Here is an 18,582-nt window from a genome sequence, read left to right on the forward strand (position 1 = left end):
CTAGGCGGACTACAAGTCCCGGCTTGCCTGTCGCCGCGGCGTCGCCTGGTAACTCGCGCCAGTCGGAGCGCGCTAGGTCGGCTTCGCCGCGCGCCTGCGCCTTGGCGGTCTCTGCGCAGGCGCATTTCTAACTCTTGGGAAGAGAGGGCGGGGTGTTGTTCCCTTTCGCTGATGCAAGAGCCTAGTGCGGTGGTGGGAGAGGTGTCGGCAGGAGCAGCGCTGAAGCCTGGGCCTGGGGCTGACCTGTCAGACTTTCCGTCCGTGCCGAGCCCACTCGAGCCGCAGCCATGTCCGGGGACGAGGTGAGGGCCTGAGGCTGGCGCTAGGTCTAGGGACGGAGGCAGTGAGACAGACCCACCCCAGTGTGGGAGACTGGGCCTGCGGCCTAGCGGCCGGTCGCCGCCATGTGGGGCAGCCGGGCCTAGGCTACGCGGAGCGGCAGAGCCGGCGAGGGCTCCGGAGCCGCGGCTTGGCCGTGCCCCGCTCTCCTCAGGGCGGCGGCGCTGAGGCCGGCGTCCTCCCGTGGCCGGCGTTTCCGGAATGGAGAGCACGTTGAGTCGCCCTCCAGAAGAGAGCTTGAATGCCCGGTTAATGCCCCAGCTGAACGAGATTGGGGCAGGCGGCCCCTGCATTCCTTTCGATTTGACGGTGCAGCTCTAACTCTCACTCTCTGGGCGCTGGTGGTGCCTAGAGGAGCGTCTCTTGGCTCCGGTGGAGCGCTCTAGTTTAAAACTTTACAGGCTGGCTTGTCCTGCCCGGCACCCACCCTTGTTCTCATGTAGAGGGGGATAGGACGAGAGGAAAAGATCCTTCAGCCTGAAAAAGTGATTACCCTTTTCGGAAAGTTTTAGGGCGGGAGTCCCTGAGCCTTCCTTAGCAGAGCTCTCAGCGACGTCAGCGGGAAGTCTGAGCTGCAAAGATGCCTGGGTCTTTTTCTACTGTCCTGCTTGTACCTCAGCAAATTTCCTCAAATCCCCTTTTGGCCAGATTTATCCCAGTTTATTTAAAACCAGACGACTTAAAATGAAATTTGACTTTAAGTGATATCCGTAGGTATAAACACTGCGGGGAGAGCTACCGCTTACCGGCCAGCTCTCCCCACCAGAAAAAAACCTTTGAATTTATAATCAATTTCTGTAAACATTCGAGTGCTTGGCCAATAGTGCCTCGGAGAGAAGGAAGAGAAAAATTCGAGGCTTTTTCGAGCTTTGGCTTTTGAGGTAGACCCTGGAAATGCTTTGAATTTCCTCAAGTAGTGGGAAGGCCTGATCCAGGGCAAGGGGGTAGAATATTATCCAATTTGGTTAGAGTTAATCCCTTGAAATATAGGTAGTAGCTAGTTCATGGAGGGATTTGAAGACCAAGTTAAGGCATTTGGATTTTATTCTGGAGGGGATTCTGAGCTCTCATTTGATTCTCATGACAACCCTTTAAGGTGGGTATTGTTATGCCCATTTTAGAATTGAGAAAACCGAGGCTTTTAGAGAGTTGTATAATGCCCATGATCAAATAAATAGTAAGTGGCTGAGCCAGTGGCAGAATTCCAAATCTCCATTTAGGTGACTAGGAGGGTCTTGCTCTCTTAGGAAGGAAACTGAGTCTAAGGGAGGTGTGTCGTTCTTGCTTGGAGGTCATGGTAGACATTGCTGTAGGCCACTGTATTTCAAAAGTTCGGAGAGTGGCAGTGTCTCATGCTTGTTTAGTTTCTACCCATTTTCTAAGCTTTTCATAACCTTTAACAAATAAAGTACCTATCTAGTGCAAAGTTATCTGGGGTGCTATTCTGTGTTTGGTTTTCTATGGTAAAGTACTTGCAAGTGTTGTAAGAGATTTACTACTAGTTGGTATAGGAGGTAGAAATAGAGCCATTAACAGCGATTTGGAGGGCTGGAGGGTTCAGTTTTAGCAGTGGGATCATATGTCGAAGGAAGTGGAATATTACTGAAGGGTGAAAAGGATTTCGTCAAGCAGAGATATCAGAACTAGCATTCCAGCAGAGGACTTTGGAAGCCCGTAAAGTATTAAGCAGCTTTGCATTTCTCAGATCTACCAGTCCATTTTGTAAACAGGAAATTAGGGCTCAGGGAGGTTAAGTTGCCCAAGATCACACAGCAAGTTAGTATGACTAGAATCCTGCCTTTGGCTTCCACTCTGAAGGTATGTGCAGGTTCTGGTTCCTTTAATACTGATGGATAGATAAGTTTTCTTAGGCCGATCCTTAACTTCTGGCTACTTTACAGACTTGTAAGGATCGAGTGAAAATCTGTACATAGAAATGATTTATAAACTGTGAGGGATTCCCTACAGTGGAAGTAGTCCTGCCTGGTAGCCAAGATAGAGCGTTAAAGAACCTACTATTAAAAAGTAATTTATTTCTTTTTTCACATTTCCTTTTTTTCTTTTAATAGTTTTTTAATGTATAGTTGTCATAAACTGCACACACTTCCTTTTAAACCTGTCAAGTAAGCCCAAAACTCAAATAACATAATCTCTTTTAAACTAGTGGAACCATGACCTCTAAAAAGCAGTATTCTAGAAATATGAGTGCTGCCTTGTGAGGAAAAATTCCCTAATCTGCAGGCATTAAAGTGCTGTCAATAGCTAAGATTATTGCTTATTACTAGGCCCCATTCACAAAGTATCGGAACGTCAGGTTTTCACACAACATGGTAAGGTGTTTTACAAAAGAAACTGATTAAAAATGGAATATGTGTTGTATGACGTATACAAAACACAGAAGAATAAAAAGAGAAATAAAAATCTCCCAGAATCCTATCACCTAGAGATGACGACACATTTGTTCAGAGCATTTGTTCTGCTCACCTTGCTTCTCTGGGTGCTTTTGTAACTCATTCCTGCCTTCTGGGTGGGGTGTGCTGTGGCCTTAAAGTTAACATCCTGCGTAAGGTATGATAGATGGGAGTAGGCTTCCAACTTGCTGAAGCACTTTAGGTTATTGTCAGGGTAACTTTTGCTGCTGTCCCTTTTCCTCACTTTCTTCAACCCAACCCAGTGTGGGAGGTTCAAAAGAGAAAACTTTTGAAGGCTTTTTTCTATCTAGAGTTAAAAAAAAGAAAGCCCAAAAGAGTCTGTGCTTTTCCATAAGTGTACTGTGAGCAACTATTTGCGTCTCACATCCCAGCTAGTTTTATAAACAACACATATGGACTGTGATAATTCGTTAAGTCAGATATGAAAGTCTTAAAAAAATACATTTAAAAAAAAGATTTATTTATTATTTATTTATTTTATTTTTGGCTGCATCAGGTCTTAGTTGCCGCATGCGGGATCTTCATTGAGGCATGTGGAATCTTTCATTGTGGCACGCGGGCTTCTCTCTAGTTGTGGTGTTGGGTTTTCTCTTCTGTAGCTGTGGTGCCTGGGTTCCAGAGCTCATGGGCTCTGTAATTTGCAGCACGCAGGCTCTAGTTGAGGTGTGCGAGCTCAGTAGTTTTCGCGCGGGCCCCTGCGGCATGTGGGATCTTAGTTCCCCGATCCCCACGTCCCCTGCGTTGTAAGGTGGATTCTTTACCACTGGACCACCAGGGAAGTCCCCAAAACCACATTTTTAAAGTTAAGACTGATGTGACCTTGTGGTTTGGGGGAGGTCTGCTTTGGGCACTATTTTGGAATCCCTCTTTCCATATTTTTAAAGTCTGGTTTTGCTGAGTGGTGTGAATAAAATGAGGCAATGAGTTTATGTCTTAAGTATCCAGAGAGAGTAATTGAGAGAGGTGTTAATTACTTCAGTGTACAGTTCTTTCATGTTTATAACCCTTTACAAGGCTACAACCATACTGTTTCCCTGTGGACCTATATGAATGTTTTTCAGAGCATAACAGGGCGGTTGTGAGGATGTCCTTTGATGATTTTAGGATCCCCCTTACCTTTAGTCTGTCTTGCTGAATAATAGTTAAAAGATAATTAATATTCTAGGGAACTTGATACTTGAAAAAAATGCAATAAGTGAATTGTAAGCCCTGCCAGACAACCAAATTTATAGTGCCTGGAGTGTTGTCTGTCCTTTTGCCAAACCTCCATATTTCAGGAATAAGGATGAATTATAGCTTCTTCCCTGGAACAGATTACAGCACTCCATGTAGGGTGACTCAAGACCCAGTAGGTCAGCAGTGGGGAACTCCTTCCTCCTGGCTCTTCTATCCTCTTCTCTAAGTTTGCCAGATTATGTTCCTCAGACTGACTACTTTTCAGAATTACTCATTTATACAATTAGAGCCTTCTTAAGGTTGGAGGGGATAACTTTGAAATGAGGCTGTATCAATTTCCAGAATGTCTTGCAAATCCTTCTCTATTGGGTGAAGACGATATTTATACTACCCTACCTTATTACAGACCATAGTTTGGTTTCAGTGTAGCTCAGTTTCTTCAATGTACTTGGGACATAAAGGAATTTAAGTTAATCAGAATCAGTTTTGGGAATTTTTTTGAGTTTCATGATACGTCGTGGAAATTAGATCACCCTGAGTTGATGAAATTTCAGTGATAGGAATCAAGAGATACCATGTTTTGTCAAATGTAAAGCATTATATAAATTGTATAATAATTGCTAACATTTATTGAGTACTTTTGTGCCAGGCACTGCGCCAAGTGTTTTATATTTATTTACTTATTTAGTCCTCCTAATAACCTTGTGAGATTTGGTTTTGTTTCTGCTACTGATCTCCATTTTACAGCTGAGGCAAGGAGAGGGCAAGAACTTACCTGGGGTAACAAAAGTAAGAACCAGAGTCAGGATTTGAATTCAATCAGTTAGGTTCTAGACTTGTGCTTTTAAACACTTTATCTGTATTTTTTAATGTTCCAGAAACAAAAAGCAGAGTAAAAGGTTGTATAGAAGTTTCTTTTACTCAGAGATTTGCTACATGAAAGGCTGCTGATGGATTTCCTTAAAGGCTTGTCTGAGTTTCAGGATAAAAAATATTTTTAAGTTTTTTTTTTTATCAGTTCAAGTCTCCTGCTATAGCAACCCCAGGTTACCAACCTTAAATAAAACACGTATGACTTGTCTAGGCGTTGGTTTTCTCATTCATAAAGCTAGGGGTGAAGCATGGGTTATTGCTAAGATCCCTTTCCTAAATTTTGTTATCTTGTGATAATTTTAAATTAAAAGACATGTACATATGTTTTGGGGAAGCACCCCCTCAACATTTTTTTTTTTTTTTTTTTTTTTGCGGTACGTGGCCCTCTCACTGTTGTGGCCTCTCCCATTGCGGAGCACAGGCTCCGGACGCACAGGCTCAGCGGCCATGGCTCACGGTCCCAGCTGCTTCGCGGCATGTGGGATCTTCCCGGACCGGGGCACAAACCCGTGTCCCCTGCATCAGCAGGCGGACTCTCAACCACTGCACCACCAGGGAAGCCCACCCCCCTCGACTTTTAATAGTATAAGGAAGGTTGCGTGTGTGTGTGTGTGTGTGTGTGTGTGTGTGTGTATTTTTTTTCTTTTTTTTTGTAAAATCCTTTTAGATACTTTAATGCGTCAAATATTCTTTCTTTTAAGAGTATGCCTTTTGAGAATACAGCATACTTGGAATGTGAGTATCATTAAAAATAATCACGTGGTCCCCTTTTCTTTTTTATTATCTTTTAAACAGATGATTTTTGATCCTACCATGAGCAAGAAGAAAAAGAAGAAGAAGAAGCCTTTTATGTTAGATGAGGAAGGGGATGCCCAGACAGAAGAAACCCAGCCCTCAGAAACAAAAGAAGTGGAGCCAGAGCCAACTGAGGACAAAGATGTAGAAGCCGATGAAGAGGACAGTAGGAAAAAAGGTAAGTGGCAGACATGAGAGAGTCACTGTTGTCCTGGGAGACCTGGTTCTCTTCCATCAGTGTGTTTTGGATTTTGTGCACACAGTGGCCTCTCAGCCTGAGAGGCTATCTGTTACAGTGAAGCTGAGGCCATCAGCGGTCTGTGTGCATGGGACCTTGCCAGATTTCTGATAGACTTGTTTCAGGGAAAATTCCACTGAATCCAGAAGACAGAGATGACAAAACTTTGTTACTCCAGGGCTGGTTTTTCTAGTCTCGCCTTTCGGGATGTCTCTTTTCCAGTTTTAATGGTGGTTGTATTTGAGTGTAGGCAGAAAGAAATGGGACCACGATAAACAGTTTTGTGTCTTAACAAGTTTGAAAACATATAGAAGAGACTAAAATTACAGCCTAAAATGTTTGGGTTTAGACACCAGCATGAGTTATTCACTCTGTGCTCTAACACAGACAGCATTTGACAATTAGAAATAAATGATTAAGTAAACATATTTAGGCCTATTGAATAGAAGACACTGTACTAGGGATAAAGAAAATTAACATTCACTGAGCATCTACCATGTGCTAAGCATCTTATACATGTTTAAAACAAACTTGGAAAGTAAATCATTCTTTTATTAAGACAAAATTAATTCATAAATAGCTCTTGAAAAACTTCGTAGTAGGGTCATTTAAAAATATTTCTAGTGTACAATAGGGCACAACAAATGGAAAACTTATTGAACCAAACCCATTATTACTCACTAATGGTGGATAAAATTTCATTTTATTCATATTGTAGCCTCATTTTAATGAATGTGAAATACTTTATAAGGCCCTTTGTTGATTGATTGATTGAATAACTTGTTGAGCTAGGCTCTGGAATTTAGGTGAGAAAGGCATAGCCCCTTAGTATCTCACTGCGAGACAGACAAGCAGCTGGTAAGCACCTCTGTTGAAGTAATAGAAGGTACTATCAAAGCACCTAGGGGACACCTAACCCAGTTGGGGAACAGGAGGGATAGGCTTAGAGAAGACTTCTTGATGGAAGTAACTCCTAACAAAGATCCTGTGAGATGAAAGTAAGAGCTGTGTGGGAGGGCCCATAGGAAGGCTTGAAGGTGAGAGACACATACTTCACTAAGAAGTGGAGGTAGTTCAGTTGAGCTGGAACTAGGAATTAAGGTGTCGGAGATGAGAGAGTAGCAGAAGTAGAGAGATAAAGCTGGAGAGCCTTGGAAATTATGTTAGAACCCTGACTTTGACTTGGGAACAATGAGGCATCATATGGTCAGATTACTAAATAAATATTCCCAACATGGTCCCCTAACCAGATTTTTCCTACAAAGCTTTGAGTTGACCTGCCATTGTGTTTTCAGAACCCTAACCTTTGTGGTTGTGGAGGAATTACTGTGCTAATTAATACCAATCTCGCTATTCTGGTGACTTGATCGATTAATAGCTGAAACATTGGTTTAACTCATAATTTAATGCTTCACCTTCTGCTATTAATAATTGATAATCTCAATTATCTTTTTAGATGCTTCTGATGATCTAGATGACTTGAACTTCTTTAATCAGAAGAAAAAGAAGAAAAAAACAAAAAAGATATTTGATATTGATGAAGCTGAAGAAGGTGTAAAGGTAGTATTGCTTTCTTATTGAAGGTAAAATTTGACCCCTTGAAAGGTTGCTAGTGGCTGATGTTTCTCCCTGTTTGTCTCATCTCTTACTAGTTTTGCTTTTGTTATTAAGTATTTAGTCACCACCGTTAAGGTCAGTTTCTTGGGATTTTTGTCTGACTAGGTATCTTAAAGGGATGATGGTTCAAAGGAATGTAAAGTTAGGTTTTACACATTGTATTGTGTGCCATTAAGATGATTACACAATGCCACTTGTCATTAATCATACTGAGATTGGCTGAGGAGAGAGATTTCTGTGAGAAATCCGATAGAGCAAATATAGTTTCTTCTGTTAAACTTCTGGTAGCATGTTGAGGATACACAAATTTATGTGTATTCTTCTGAGCAGCAAAGAATGAACCCCAGCCTGTGGTGGTTGGTGGCTGATGATTTTATAGCCTGTAGGAGAACCAGAGCACTCAGGTTGGTTTTGTGGAGTTCTCTGGTCTTGTAGGGGGGCCTTGAGGCCCTGTAATTGTCTTATTACTGGATTGATTTCTAATATAAATATCTCAGAAGTATGAGAGAGAAAGAGTGAGAATACACATACACATGCACTAAGTTGTCCCCTTTTGTGCCCTTTACCCAAATTTTTCTTTGGTAAATTATTTATTTGCTCAAATTCAAGTAAATAAGGTGTATCCCACACATAGCAGTAATTCGTTGAGTTTTGGAAACAATGTCACAATTTTAATGACTTGGTTAATTCAGCAAATATGTGTTAAGGATGATAGTGACTCAGGCATTGTGTGCTAATTGTTAGGGTACTGAAACAAATTAGATATTTTTCCTGTTTTTGGAGGTTCAGGGATAATTTAGAGTTCTTTAGAACAAGATTATTTTACCTGGATTTATCCTACTCTCTCCCTGTTTGGGGATTTTCTTCTCTTCCTGCTGTTATAAGGAAACTGATAAAGAGAAATGCTCAAATTATGTTGAATGAGTGAGGTATAAATATCCTGGGTAACAAGGTGACACATCAGAGATGTGCCACAGAAAGTCTTGCTTAACAAATTTCTCTAGTAGCTTTTGTCCTGAAGAGCCACTTATAAGCTCTAATTTAGTGCTTGGATACTTTTTTCTCTGCTACTGAAGTCATAACGTAAGAGGTTATAAGTACTCTTGTCAGGCAAGACATGGGCATTAACTTGAGGCTGAAGTGTTTTTAAGATCTTGGGTTACTCTCCCCCTGAATTTTCAGAGCACCACAGGACTTTTGAAAAATCTTCAAAAACACTATGTGCTATTATTATTCTCTACCTTTCACTGGGTCTTAGCCTCAGGTTGAAAATAGATCTTACTGGGATAAAATAAATAATAATATAGGACTAGAAGCTGGCTGATGTGTGCTAATTTATATTTAGCATGTCTGAGTTTCTCATTTACTGACTGTCATCTTATTAGAGACTAGGTTAGTATCAGGTTTCTTGTCTGGTGTTATCCAGCTAATACACATGGGCTGATTGGTCTTTGATGGCCAAAAGTGGCACTGAGACGACACAGCTGGATTTGGCATCTCAAGGCTGAGCTTCATTTCCTCCCGGCTATTCCAACTTTGCTGCTGATCAGATTTCTAAAATTACTATAGCCATTTACAGAGTAGTTCAGGATGTAGGTGCACAAAAATAGATATTGATGGGTAATGTGGATGGCACACTTCAGGGCAGGGAGTTGGATACACTGGTGAAAGGAGGTGAGATTAGAAGGCTGGAGACTGAAACTGGCCCTTTCTGCTCTTCTGGGGTTTTTTATGTCTCATTTCAAGGTTATGCCCTATTTACATCCATGACTATAGCAGCTAATCTTGGGATCAAGCTTTACCTTGTCTCTATCCAATCATCATAGGACCCTAATTCTCCGTGGGTTCTGCCTTCTCCCTCTTTCATGGTTTCATCTATTGAAGTGATGCCCAAAGACCTCCTCACAGTCTGGTGCCGGGCTGGCTGTGGTATAAAAAAAAATATTTGGTCTTTGTCCCTGTTCCTGGCTCATAGCTCCTAAGACTCTTGGAATCTCTAGATATGAGTTCGGTCACCAAGAGCCAGTGATTTCATCAATCATACCTGCATAATGAAGCCTCCACAAAAAACCTTTCATGGGTTTCTTTCATGGGTGAGCTCCATAAAAAACCTTTAAACAGTGGGGTTTGGAGAGCTTCAGGATTGGTGACCACACTGGGGTGTTGGGAGAGTGGTATACTTGAAGAGAGCATGGAAGCACTGCATTCCTGCCTCCCTTTCCTTGCTCTATGCATGTCTTCCATTTGGCTATTTCTGAGCATATCCTTTATAATATTGTATATATATATATAATATAATAAAGTAATAGTTAAGTAAAGTGTTTTCCTGAGTTCTTTGAGTCCTTCTAGCAAATTATTGAACCAGGGGTGTGTGGGAACCTCTGAATTTGAAGTAGGACATATGTATTGGAAACCTGGGGACTCTATACTTGTACCTGGCCTCTGAAATGAAGACAGTCTTATGCGACTGAGCCCTTAAACCCATGGAGTTTGTCACTGACTCTGGGTAGTGTTAGAACTGCATTGAATTGTAGGTCACCTGGTTAGTGTCAGAGAGTTGGAGAATTGAGGTGGAAAAACATCACGTATTTGGTGTCAGAAGGAAAAAAAAAACCCTCCTACGAACTGCATCAGAATACTTAGAAACTTATTTAAAACATTCCTGAACCCCATTCCTGCTGAAGATTGTCACTGAGAAGATTTAAGAATCTTTGTTTCTTTGATTCTGACAGTGGCCTGGTTTAAAAACATGGGCAATAATTATAGTAAGATCCCAAGGCTGATGGATAAAAGAAAGGAAAAGGTCCCACAAAAGTGTCTTAAAATTTTTCCACTTTAAATGACAGACACTGAACCAGTTTGGTTCACCTGTGAGAGAGAGTTCTGATCTGTAACTTCAGTTTTGAATATTTAATATCTTTTTTTCCTCCAAAACCATGTCAGCCCATATCATTTTAAAAAACTAATAATCCTAGTAGCAAAATGTTGAGACTCTTATCTCACTTTCTTAGGACCTTAAGATTGAAAGTGATGTTCAAGAACCAGCTGAACCAGAGGATGACCTTGACATTATGCTTGGCAATAAAAAGAAGAAAAAGAAGAATGTCAAGTTCCCAGATGAGGATGAAATACTAGAGAAAGATGAAGGTAATATTGGGAGCTTAGCTCATTTCTAGGCTACACAAGCCTTTGGCCTAGTCTCTTCCATGGGTGGCCTCCTTATTTATTTTTTCTTGCCCCTTATTTCCACTGCCTAATAATGGAAGCTAAAAGGAAACAGAATCTAACTTCATAATGACAGTTTAAAAGACTTCATGGGGGAAGAACTTGGCAATTGTGATTACATTAAAACATACTGATTTATAGACTATTGGGACAATTACTGTAACGGAATTTTAAATGTTTAAAAAATCTTTTACTATATTGTTAAAAGTGCTGTTTATTAGCTTCTAAGTGCTATAGCTGCTTTAGAGAACTTTAGTATAGTCAGCAGATGGGTTTTTATGGATGTATATGTTTCTTAAGTGCTTCAAAACAATTGGACATTTTTTTCCTCTAATTATCCCAGTGCATTGTTTTATCTTACGTTTGTTAAATCAAGAAACAGTTCAATGTGTCTGTATTACCACACATCCCTAGAGAGGTCTCTATTAAGGGTGGTTTATGAAAATCGTAACGTCCCCTTAAGGAATATGGGGTTGTGAGCCTTGATGCCTTTATGCTTGAGGCTGTTGTGAATGCAGTTGTGGGAAGGAAGACATGTCTTTGAAGCTTTCATTTCTCTAGATCTGCTTCTCCCTTCTCCCCTTTTTGTTATTGTATCAGGCTCTACCCCTCATTCTTACAGTCTTTGTTATCTGTAGCTTTAGAAGATGAAGACAGCAAAAAAGATGATGGTATCTCATTCAGTAACCAGACAGGCCCTGCTTGGGCAGGTTCAGAAAGAGACTACACATATGAGGAGGTAAGACAAATTCTGTTATGAAAGGGGGCTAAACTGTTCAGTAGAACTCAAAACAAAAGCAGGATAAATGTTCCCTGAATTGAAAGGGCCATTGAAGTATAGGTTGATAATGAAACAGACCCAGAGAGGTCGCACTGCCTGATGCCGACGTTTGGGGCAGGCTGTCCACAATGTGGCAGTCATTATAGTACTCACTGTTCCATCTGAATCCATGAACTTCTGGGGTCATTGGAGCCCCACTGAAGAGGGACAGTAGGGCAAGGGAGTGGCTAATAGGGGGCCATAGTAGTCTGGGGTTTGCTTGTTCAGGGTAGTCTGAATTTTACTTCTCCAGGTACCATATACTTTCCCACAGAAACAGAATTGGGCTTGTTCATTCCTTTAACTTTAAACAAGGAACTATTAAACATCCATAATGGACCAGTTCCTGGTTGATAATTGAGTCTTGCTTTCAGGGAGCTCCCAGAACATGTGATGTGTGTGTACATTTAGTAAAAAGTAAGGTTTGTTCTGTTTAAAGGAAAAGCACAATGACTCACGTGGGAACGTTATACTCCTGCTATTAATAAGACTGTACATGAATACCACTTTATCTCTATAGCTACTGAATCGAGTGTTCAACATCATGAGGGAAAAGAATCCAGATATGGTTGCTGGAGAGAAAAGGAAATTTGTCATGAAACCTCCACAGGTCGTCCGAGTAGGAACCAAGAAAACTTCTTTTGTCAACTTTACAGATATCTGTAAATTGTAAGTTGGTTAATGCAGAGTCTCCATCCCAAATGCTAGATTCTCAGTGGAGTGTATGTTAAATATGCTTATTGTGGACTTTATTAAAAGTAGAAAGAATGCACAGGTGTCACGATTGGGTTGAGGGAGGTCACAGTTCAAGTCTGTCAGTTCTTTCGATTCACAGGTCTTTAGGCTTGTTTTATTGGGCATCCAGAAGTGAGAGAAGCCCACTCATGCTGACTCATGAGAGGATCCTAACCAGATGGAGTGAAGAGTAAGAAGGCTGACTGTAGTCCTTAGACAGGGGCCTGGAGAGCCCAGGGAGGTGGAAAAGCTCATCAGCCTGGGGTGGGCCTGCCAAGCAAGTACAAGCAGTGAGCTTTGGGAAAGCAGCTGAATTTAATGTGCTTCTTCCTTGGATGGTTATTGCCAAGACACAGTTGATGAGATTTCGACCATCGCATTCCATGCCTGTCTCACCCCCAGGTCACTGTCTCAGGCTGGCTCTTCTCAAAGCTCCTCAGCTACACCTTTTCTGGCAGGTTCCTTAGGGCAACTGACCTTATCTTCTGTTCTTTTTGTTTCATAAGTGATACATGCTTGTTGCAGATAAAAGGGAAAACAACAGTAAACAAAGAAAATATAATCACTAAAAATTCCCTGCCCAGAGTAACCACTTGTTTTCATTGCTTAGGCATGACTTAAAAGGTTTTAGACTTTTGCTGATGGCGATAGTAGTATATGCTTATTATAGAAAAATAAGAAAATATAGACCTACTAAAGAAAAAAAAGTCATCTGTAAATCCACCATTAAGAGATAGGTAATCATAGTTTAATATTTTTGTTTTGCTACTTTTATGCATATACATATTTTTAAATAAATTGGTATACTGGTTTTTAACATATTTTTCTCTTAATATATTGTGAAATTTTTACCCTTATCATTAAATAGTCTTAAATGTTTTTAGGAGTTATACAACATATTTTTTTATATATATAGATAAATTTTTTTCTCCCATTGTATGGATTGTCTTTTCATTTCCTTGCCATCCTTTGAAGCACAAGGCTTTAAATATTTTATTTATTTATTTATGGCTGCATTGGGTCTTCGTTGCTGCGCATGCACTTTTCTCTAGTTGCGGCAAGTGGGGGCTACTCTTCATCGCGGTGCATGGCCGTCTCATTGAGGTGGCTTCTCTTGTAGCGTAGCAGGGGCTCTAGGCACGTGGGCTTCAGTAGTTGTGGCTCTGCAGGCTCTAGAGTGCAGGCTCAGTGGTTGTGGCACATGGGCTTAGTTGCTCCATGGCATGTGGGATCTTCCCGGACCAGGGATAGAACCTGTGTCCCCTGCATTGGCAGGAGGATTCTTAACCACTGTGCCACCAGGCAAGTCCCTATACAACATATTCTGACAGTTCATTAGTTGCACATTGTTGCTCCCAATTTTTCATTATCAGAGGCAGAGCTTTAGGAAACATCCTTATACACATATCTCAGCAGAACTCAGAATAGAGCCTTAGGGCAAAAATTCCCAAAATGGAATTGCCTAGTCACAAGGAATGGACATTTTTATGGCAAACATTGGCAAGTTGCTTTCCAACAAGTTTATACCAGTTTATACTCTCAGTAGCAACCTAAGTGTCCACCTGTTTTATTATATTTTCACCAACCCTTACTCATTACATTTTTGGGAAAAAATAACTTTTTAAAATTGTAACTTTTTAAAAATAACTTTTAAAAATTGTAATAGTAATATCTATTTATTGGAACAAGCTCAAACAGTGCCAAATGAATAGAATTAAAAAGTGAAATACTGAGTGGCCTTGCTCTGTACTTGCTTTTTTCATTTTATGTGGATACATCTTTTTGTTTTTTTTTGTATTTAGAGACCTGTATTATTATTATTATTGTTTGTTTGTTTTTTTTTTTTTTGCGGTACGCGGATCTCTCACTGTTGTGGCCTCTCCCGTTGCGGAGCACAGGCTCCGGACGTGCAGGCTCAGCGGCCATGGCTCATGGGCCCAGCCGCTCCGTGGCATGTGGGATCTTTCCGGACCGGGGCACGAACCCGTGTCCCCTGCATCAGCAGGCGGACTCTCAACCACTGCGCCACCAGGGAAGCCCAAGACCTGTATTATTTTAAAAGCAAGATAGAATGGATGTACCACAATTTATTTAACCACTTCCCAGTTGGTGAATATTTTAGCTGTTTTAAATTTTCTGCTATTGTGCTGCTGTGAAATACTTCCCTTTTTTTTAAATAAAAAAATTGCAAACAGGAAATATATAGGAATTAGCATAACAAATAGCCAAGTATTCATTGCCTCAATTTGGTGTATTTTGACCTTTTGACACATTTGCTTCAGATCTTTTTGCTTCTTTACAAAGAGGGCGTTAGTTACAGTTTAAGGCCATCTTTATATCTCTTTCTGATCCCTTTTACCTTCCTTCCTAGAAAAAGATTTTATCCTCTAAAGTTGGTATTTACCTTTCCTGTCCCTGTTTATAGACATTTACCAATGTGTATATGTTTGTAAATAAAATGTAATATTGTTTTATGGGCTTTGAAATGTAAACAAATGGTATCAGTTATCTTCATTTCAGAATTTGGTGAACTGTGCTAAAATTCACCTAATAGCTGAGTAATAACAAATTACAACAGTGAACAGGGTGAAGTATTTAGAAGTTTGGTTAGATTTCCGTGAAAGATAAGGTTTATATTATTCCACTTTCTTTTTAGATTACATCGTCAGCCCAAACATCTCCTTGCATTTTTATTGGCTGAATTGGGTACAAGGTAAGAAACTATATTCACATTTATATATAGTTACTTACAGTATTAATGGACATTTCATAAGAACTTCTCTTAACTTGAAAAGATATGTAACATGCTTAGGAAAAAAAACATTCACTTTATTGTCAGAAGAACTTTTAGGGCAGTGAAGGTGGAAAACTTGTTCATTTCTATGGGAGGTTGGTTACTTGGGAATAGGAAACAAAGTTCACATTGGCTACTCTGTGAACAGGCCTGTTGGTATACCAGAGTGAGCACCATGGCTCTGCCATGTTTAGAGAGTTTCCTGTCATTAATTGGAATTCTTGGGTCTTTTTATGGAGCAAATACCAGATTTCAGAGGAAGCCATTTTCTTAGGACAGAATTTATTTTCTAAATTGTAAATAGGCTGTTGATGAAGTACAGCTTATAAATTGATGAGTGGCATGGGAAAAACATTGAAACAGGTATCCATAATTAAATAGTTACTTCCCTGTCTTTAGGGCTCTCCTGTTGAAGACACCACGCCAGTCCATCACCATTCGGGAGGGCCAGTGTCCCACGGAGCCCATCCCAGTTAGTTTGGCCATAAGTGCTAGGAAGCTGAATGTCCCTTTAAAAATAAGTAATGCAGAATTAGGGCATAATAAATATGACTAAGACATTGAGTGCCCATTGTATGCCAAGCACTTTTTTGGGTACCATCTCAATCTTTAAACAGTTATGTGAACTGTTAGTAGAAACTAATATTACCCTTGTCTTACACATTTGGAAACAGGTTTGGTGAAATGAAGTTGTATGGTTGGTAACATAGCTAGTTAATTGCAGTCAAGATGTAAACTCAGGTCTGCCTTTCTCAGGAACTTGAACTCTTAAAAGCCTTAATCCTGTACCTTGCTGGCAGTACTGAGATAACAGGTGTCCTGTTCTCTTCCTACTCTTGAAACTCAGTTTGTTGGAATTGGCTGTATTTGCTTTGGGGTTAAGGAGTAATTTACTTGACCAGTGGTAGATATGTGGACTGTGTTGTGGAAGAATTGTTTTAAATGTAAATTTGTTACAATCATTGTTTTTAACTTGTATAAACTGATGAAGGAGTAGAAGGTAGTGTTTTTCCTACTTCTCAGAATAATTTAGTTTTTGTAGAGGTGAGGTAAATTATAACAAGTTGTGACCAGTGAACTTATGGTCAGTGGGCGAAATATTATAGGGTTGTTGAGAAAATTCAATTTCTTTTGACAGTGAATGAAAAAAATTTCTTCCATCAAGCATTGAAGTCACTGTAGCCTAAAGATTAGGGGTTGCAGTTCATGCAGGATGATAATAAACTCTTAGAGTTAAAGGAGAATCACAGGAGAGGTTCTTACAAAAGTCAGTTTTATAATAAGATACGGAGCAAATATAAATTTAATGTTGCTTGGCTGAGTTTTGTTGTTTCACTTTGTGATTTGTAATTTTCAACAAATGATGTCTAGCTGAGAGCTTTTCTTTCTCAAAAGTACTTGTCAGCAACTTCTTTTCAAAAAGTTTCTTTTTAAGCACCATTGACAATATGAGGCCTGTGATTTCAACTGTACTTTTGGGGGAGGGTTGTAACAGCTTTACAGATACAATTCACACATGTAAATATGTACAATCCAATGGTTTCTAATTTGTTCACATAGTTAACCATCACCACAATTTTAGAACATGTTCATCAGCTGTATGTGACTGAATCAAAAGATTTGGTCTTAGAATTTTTAAAGATATCTGCAGTTCCTTTCATGTTTTTTTGTATTTATAGCCTACCTCACTGCTTTGCATGTGTTTATAGCCTGCCTCACTGCTTTGCATGTGGTATGCATTCAGTAAAAGTGTGATTGTCCTTTTGTTGGGTGAATGGGTCATCACACAGACAGTTAAGGAATAAATTTGTTTTAGACTTAAAATCAGTTACAAATCAGGTTTGTTGCTGTAAACTTAATTAATTGAAAATTGAATTTAATGTTAGGAAATAGGGTCATCAGGTACCAACTACTTAATTAAAAATAAATTTTGAGAAACCAGGTAGTACTGCTCCTAGAACTTATCCTGTGCCATTGAATATATTTTAAGTTCATTAAATGTAAAGGCCCTGGAATTTGATCCCTTATAGGAAAAAAAAAATAATAATGGAGATATTTTTGTTTTCTTTCATAGTGGTTCTATAGATGGTAATAACCAACTTGTAATTAAAGGAAGATTCCAACAGAAACAGATAGAAAATGTTTTGAGAAGATATATCAGTAAGTTTATAATTTCTAACATGTCGCTCTGAAATGTTCTTATTGGGCTGAAATATTTTGGGGGACAGCCATTGGTTTTTAATGAAGCTGGAAAGGCTGGCCTTAGAAGATGAGGGAAAATGATAGTGGTGGGGAGCTGGGGTGGGAGGTAGCTCTTGGTGGCCGATTAGGGGTCATGGGGAGGGATTTGGATTTCCTAAGACGACCCAGCTGATCAAGGCTGCTGGTTGGTTCCAGGCTGAAGGCCAAGTCAGAGAAATCTGTCTGCACTCAGACCTGGCCTGACCCAGTTTTGTTACCTTCCTAATCACTTAAACTTGGCAGATCTGTTCCCACCTAGGAAAGCTAGTAAGTTCTCTAAGTGGCTCTCCTGTAAACACAGCCAGGAGTAGGCATTTGGCAAGTGTCACTGCTTCTTTGGACATTTGGGGTCTTTTTTCAACCCGTTGTTAAGTACGTGAAGCATCACATCAGATAGCTTGTGTTTTCTTACCCCTAGAATACCTAAGTGTAGCTAAGCTAAGCTTTCCTGGTTTGGGTGCCAGCATGGGCTTGCAGTCAGTAGAAGTGTTTCAGGAGAAAGAAACCTCTGGCTCACTGTGGCTACCGCGTAATTCCTTATGTTGCTTTTCCTGCAGAGGAATATGTCACCTGTCACACGTGCCGATCACCGGACACAATCCTGCAAAAGGACACCCGACTCTATTTCTTACAGTGTGAAACTTGTCATTCTCGATGCTCTGTTGCCAGCATCAAAACTGGCTTCCAGGCTGTCACAGGCAAGCGAGCACAGCTCCGTGCCAAAGCTAACTAATTTGCTAATCATCACTGATTTTGCAAAGTGTGTTGTGGAGATTTGGCTGGACAGGTTTACCATCAGAGTGGATATACCACTGTATTAAAAACAAGATAGAAAAGCTGCCAAGTTCTTTGGCGTGTGGCCGGTTGGTCTGAAATTCTTGCAAGATGCCGTTGCTCAAGCTGTTGACATACTCATTGCCTACTTTAACAACTGTCAGAGGAATATGGGGTAAGGCGGTGCTTTTTTAAAATCGTTCATAGACTTCTGTAAAATGCAAGATAAATTAAAGTTATTATAACAGTGATTCTTTCAATTTGGTTTGTCCTTCAGTTTTCTTTTCTATAAAAAAAAATTATGCCTAATGAATTCAGCAGAACAGTTTGTGCCTAGGCTCTGGCAAGGTCTCTGTATCCTAGTCCTGAGAAACTTCAGCTGGGTAGCCATGTTCCTTCTCAGCTTCCCGGTATACCGGAAGTAGACACAGCTTCACCTGAGAGGGTGGTTGGAGGATGAGGTCTGGGAGGACAGCTTGTTTTCAGTGTCCAGAGAACGATTTTATAGACTTGAATTCTTTTC

At 40.3% G+C, this 18,582-nt stretch overlaps 1 protein-coding gene across 1 annotated transcript; it reads left to right on the top strand.

Moving 5' to 3' along the window:
* Nucleotides 1-143: 143 nt before the first annotated feature.
* EIF2S2 (eukaryotic translation initiation factor 2 subunit beta) lies at nt 144-18,319 on the top strand. The gene is made up of 9 exons (XM_082644844.1): nt 144-302; nt 5,616-5,793; nt 7,310-7,413; nt 10,482-10,617; nt 11,334-11,434; nt 12,036-12,184; nt 14,907-14,963; nt 17,119-17,204; nt 17,843-18,319. The coding sequence occupies exons 1-9, from the start codon at nt 288-290 to the stop codon at nt 18,016-18,018; spliced, it is 1,002 nt and encodes a 333-aa protein (XP_082500970.1). The 5' UTR covers nt 144-287; the 3' UTR covers nt 18,019-18,319.
* Nucleotides 18,320-18,582: the final 263 nt, after the last annotated feature.

The sequence above is a fragment of the Mesoplodon mirus genome, assembly GCF_964341445.2.
Source record: "Mesoplodon mirus genome assembly, chromosome: 15".
Taxonomy (NCBI): domain Eukaryota; kingdom Metazoa; phylum Chordata; class Mammalia; order Artiodactyla; family Ziphiidae; genus Mesoplodon; species Mesoplodon mirus.

Bases quoted from the DNA above. Each gene is read 5' to 3' on its own strand.
- EIF2S2 (XM_082644844.1), top strand. The intron at 7,414-10,481 runs GTAGTATTGCTT...TCACTTTCTTAG, and splicing joins AAGCTGAAGAAGGTGTAAAG to GACCTTAAGATTGAAAGTGA. The intron at 17,205-17,842 runs GTAAGTTTATAA...CTTTTCCTGCAG, and splicing joins TGTTTTGAGAAGATATATCA to AGGAATATGTCACCTGTCAC.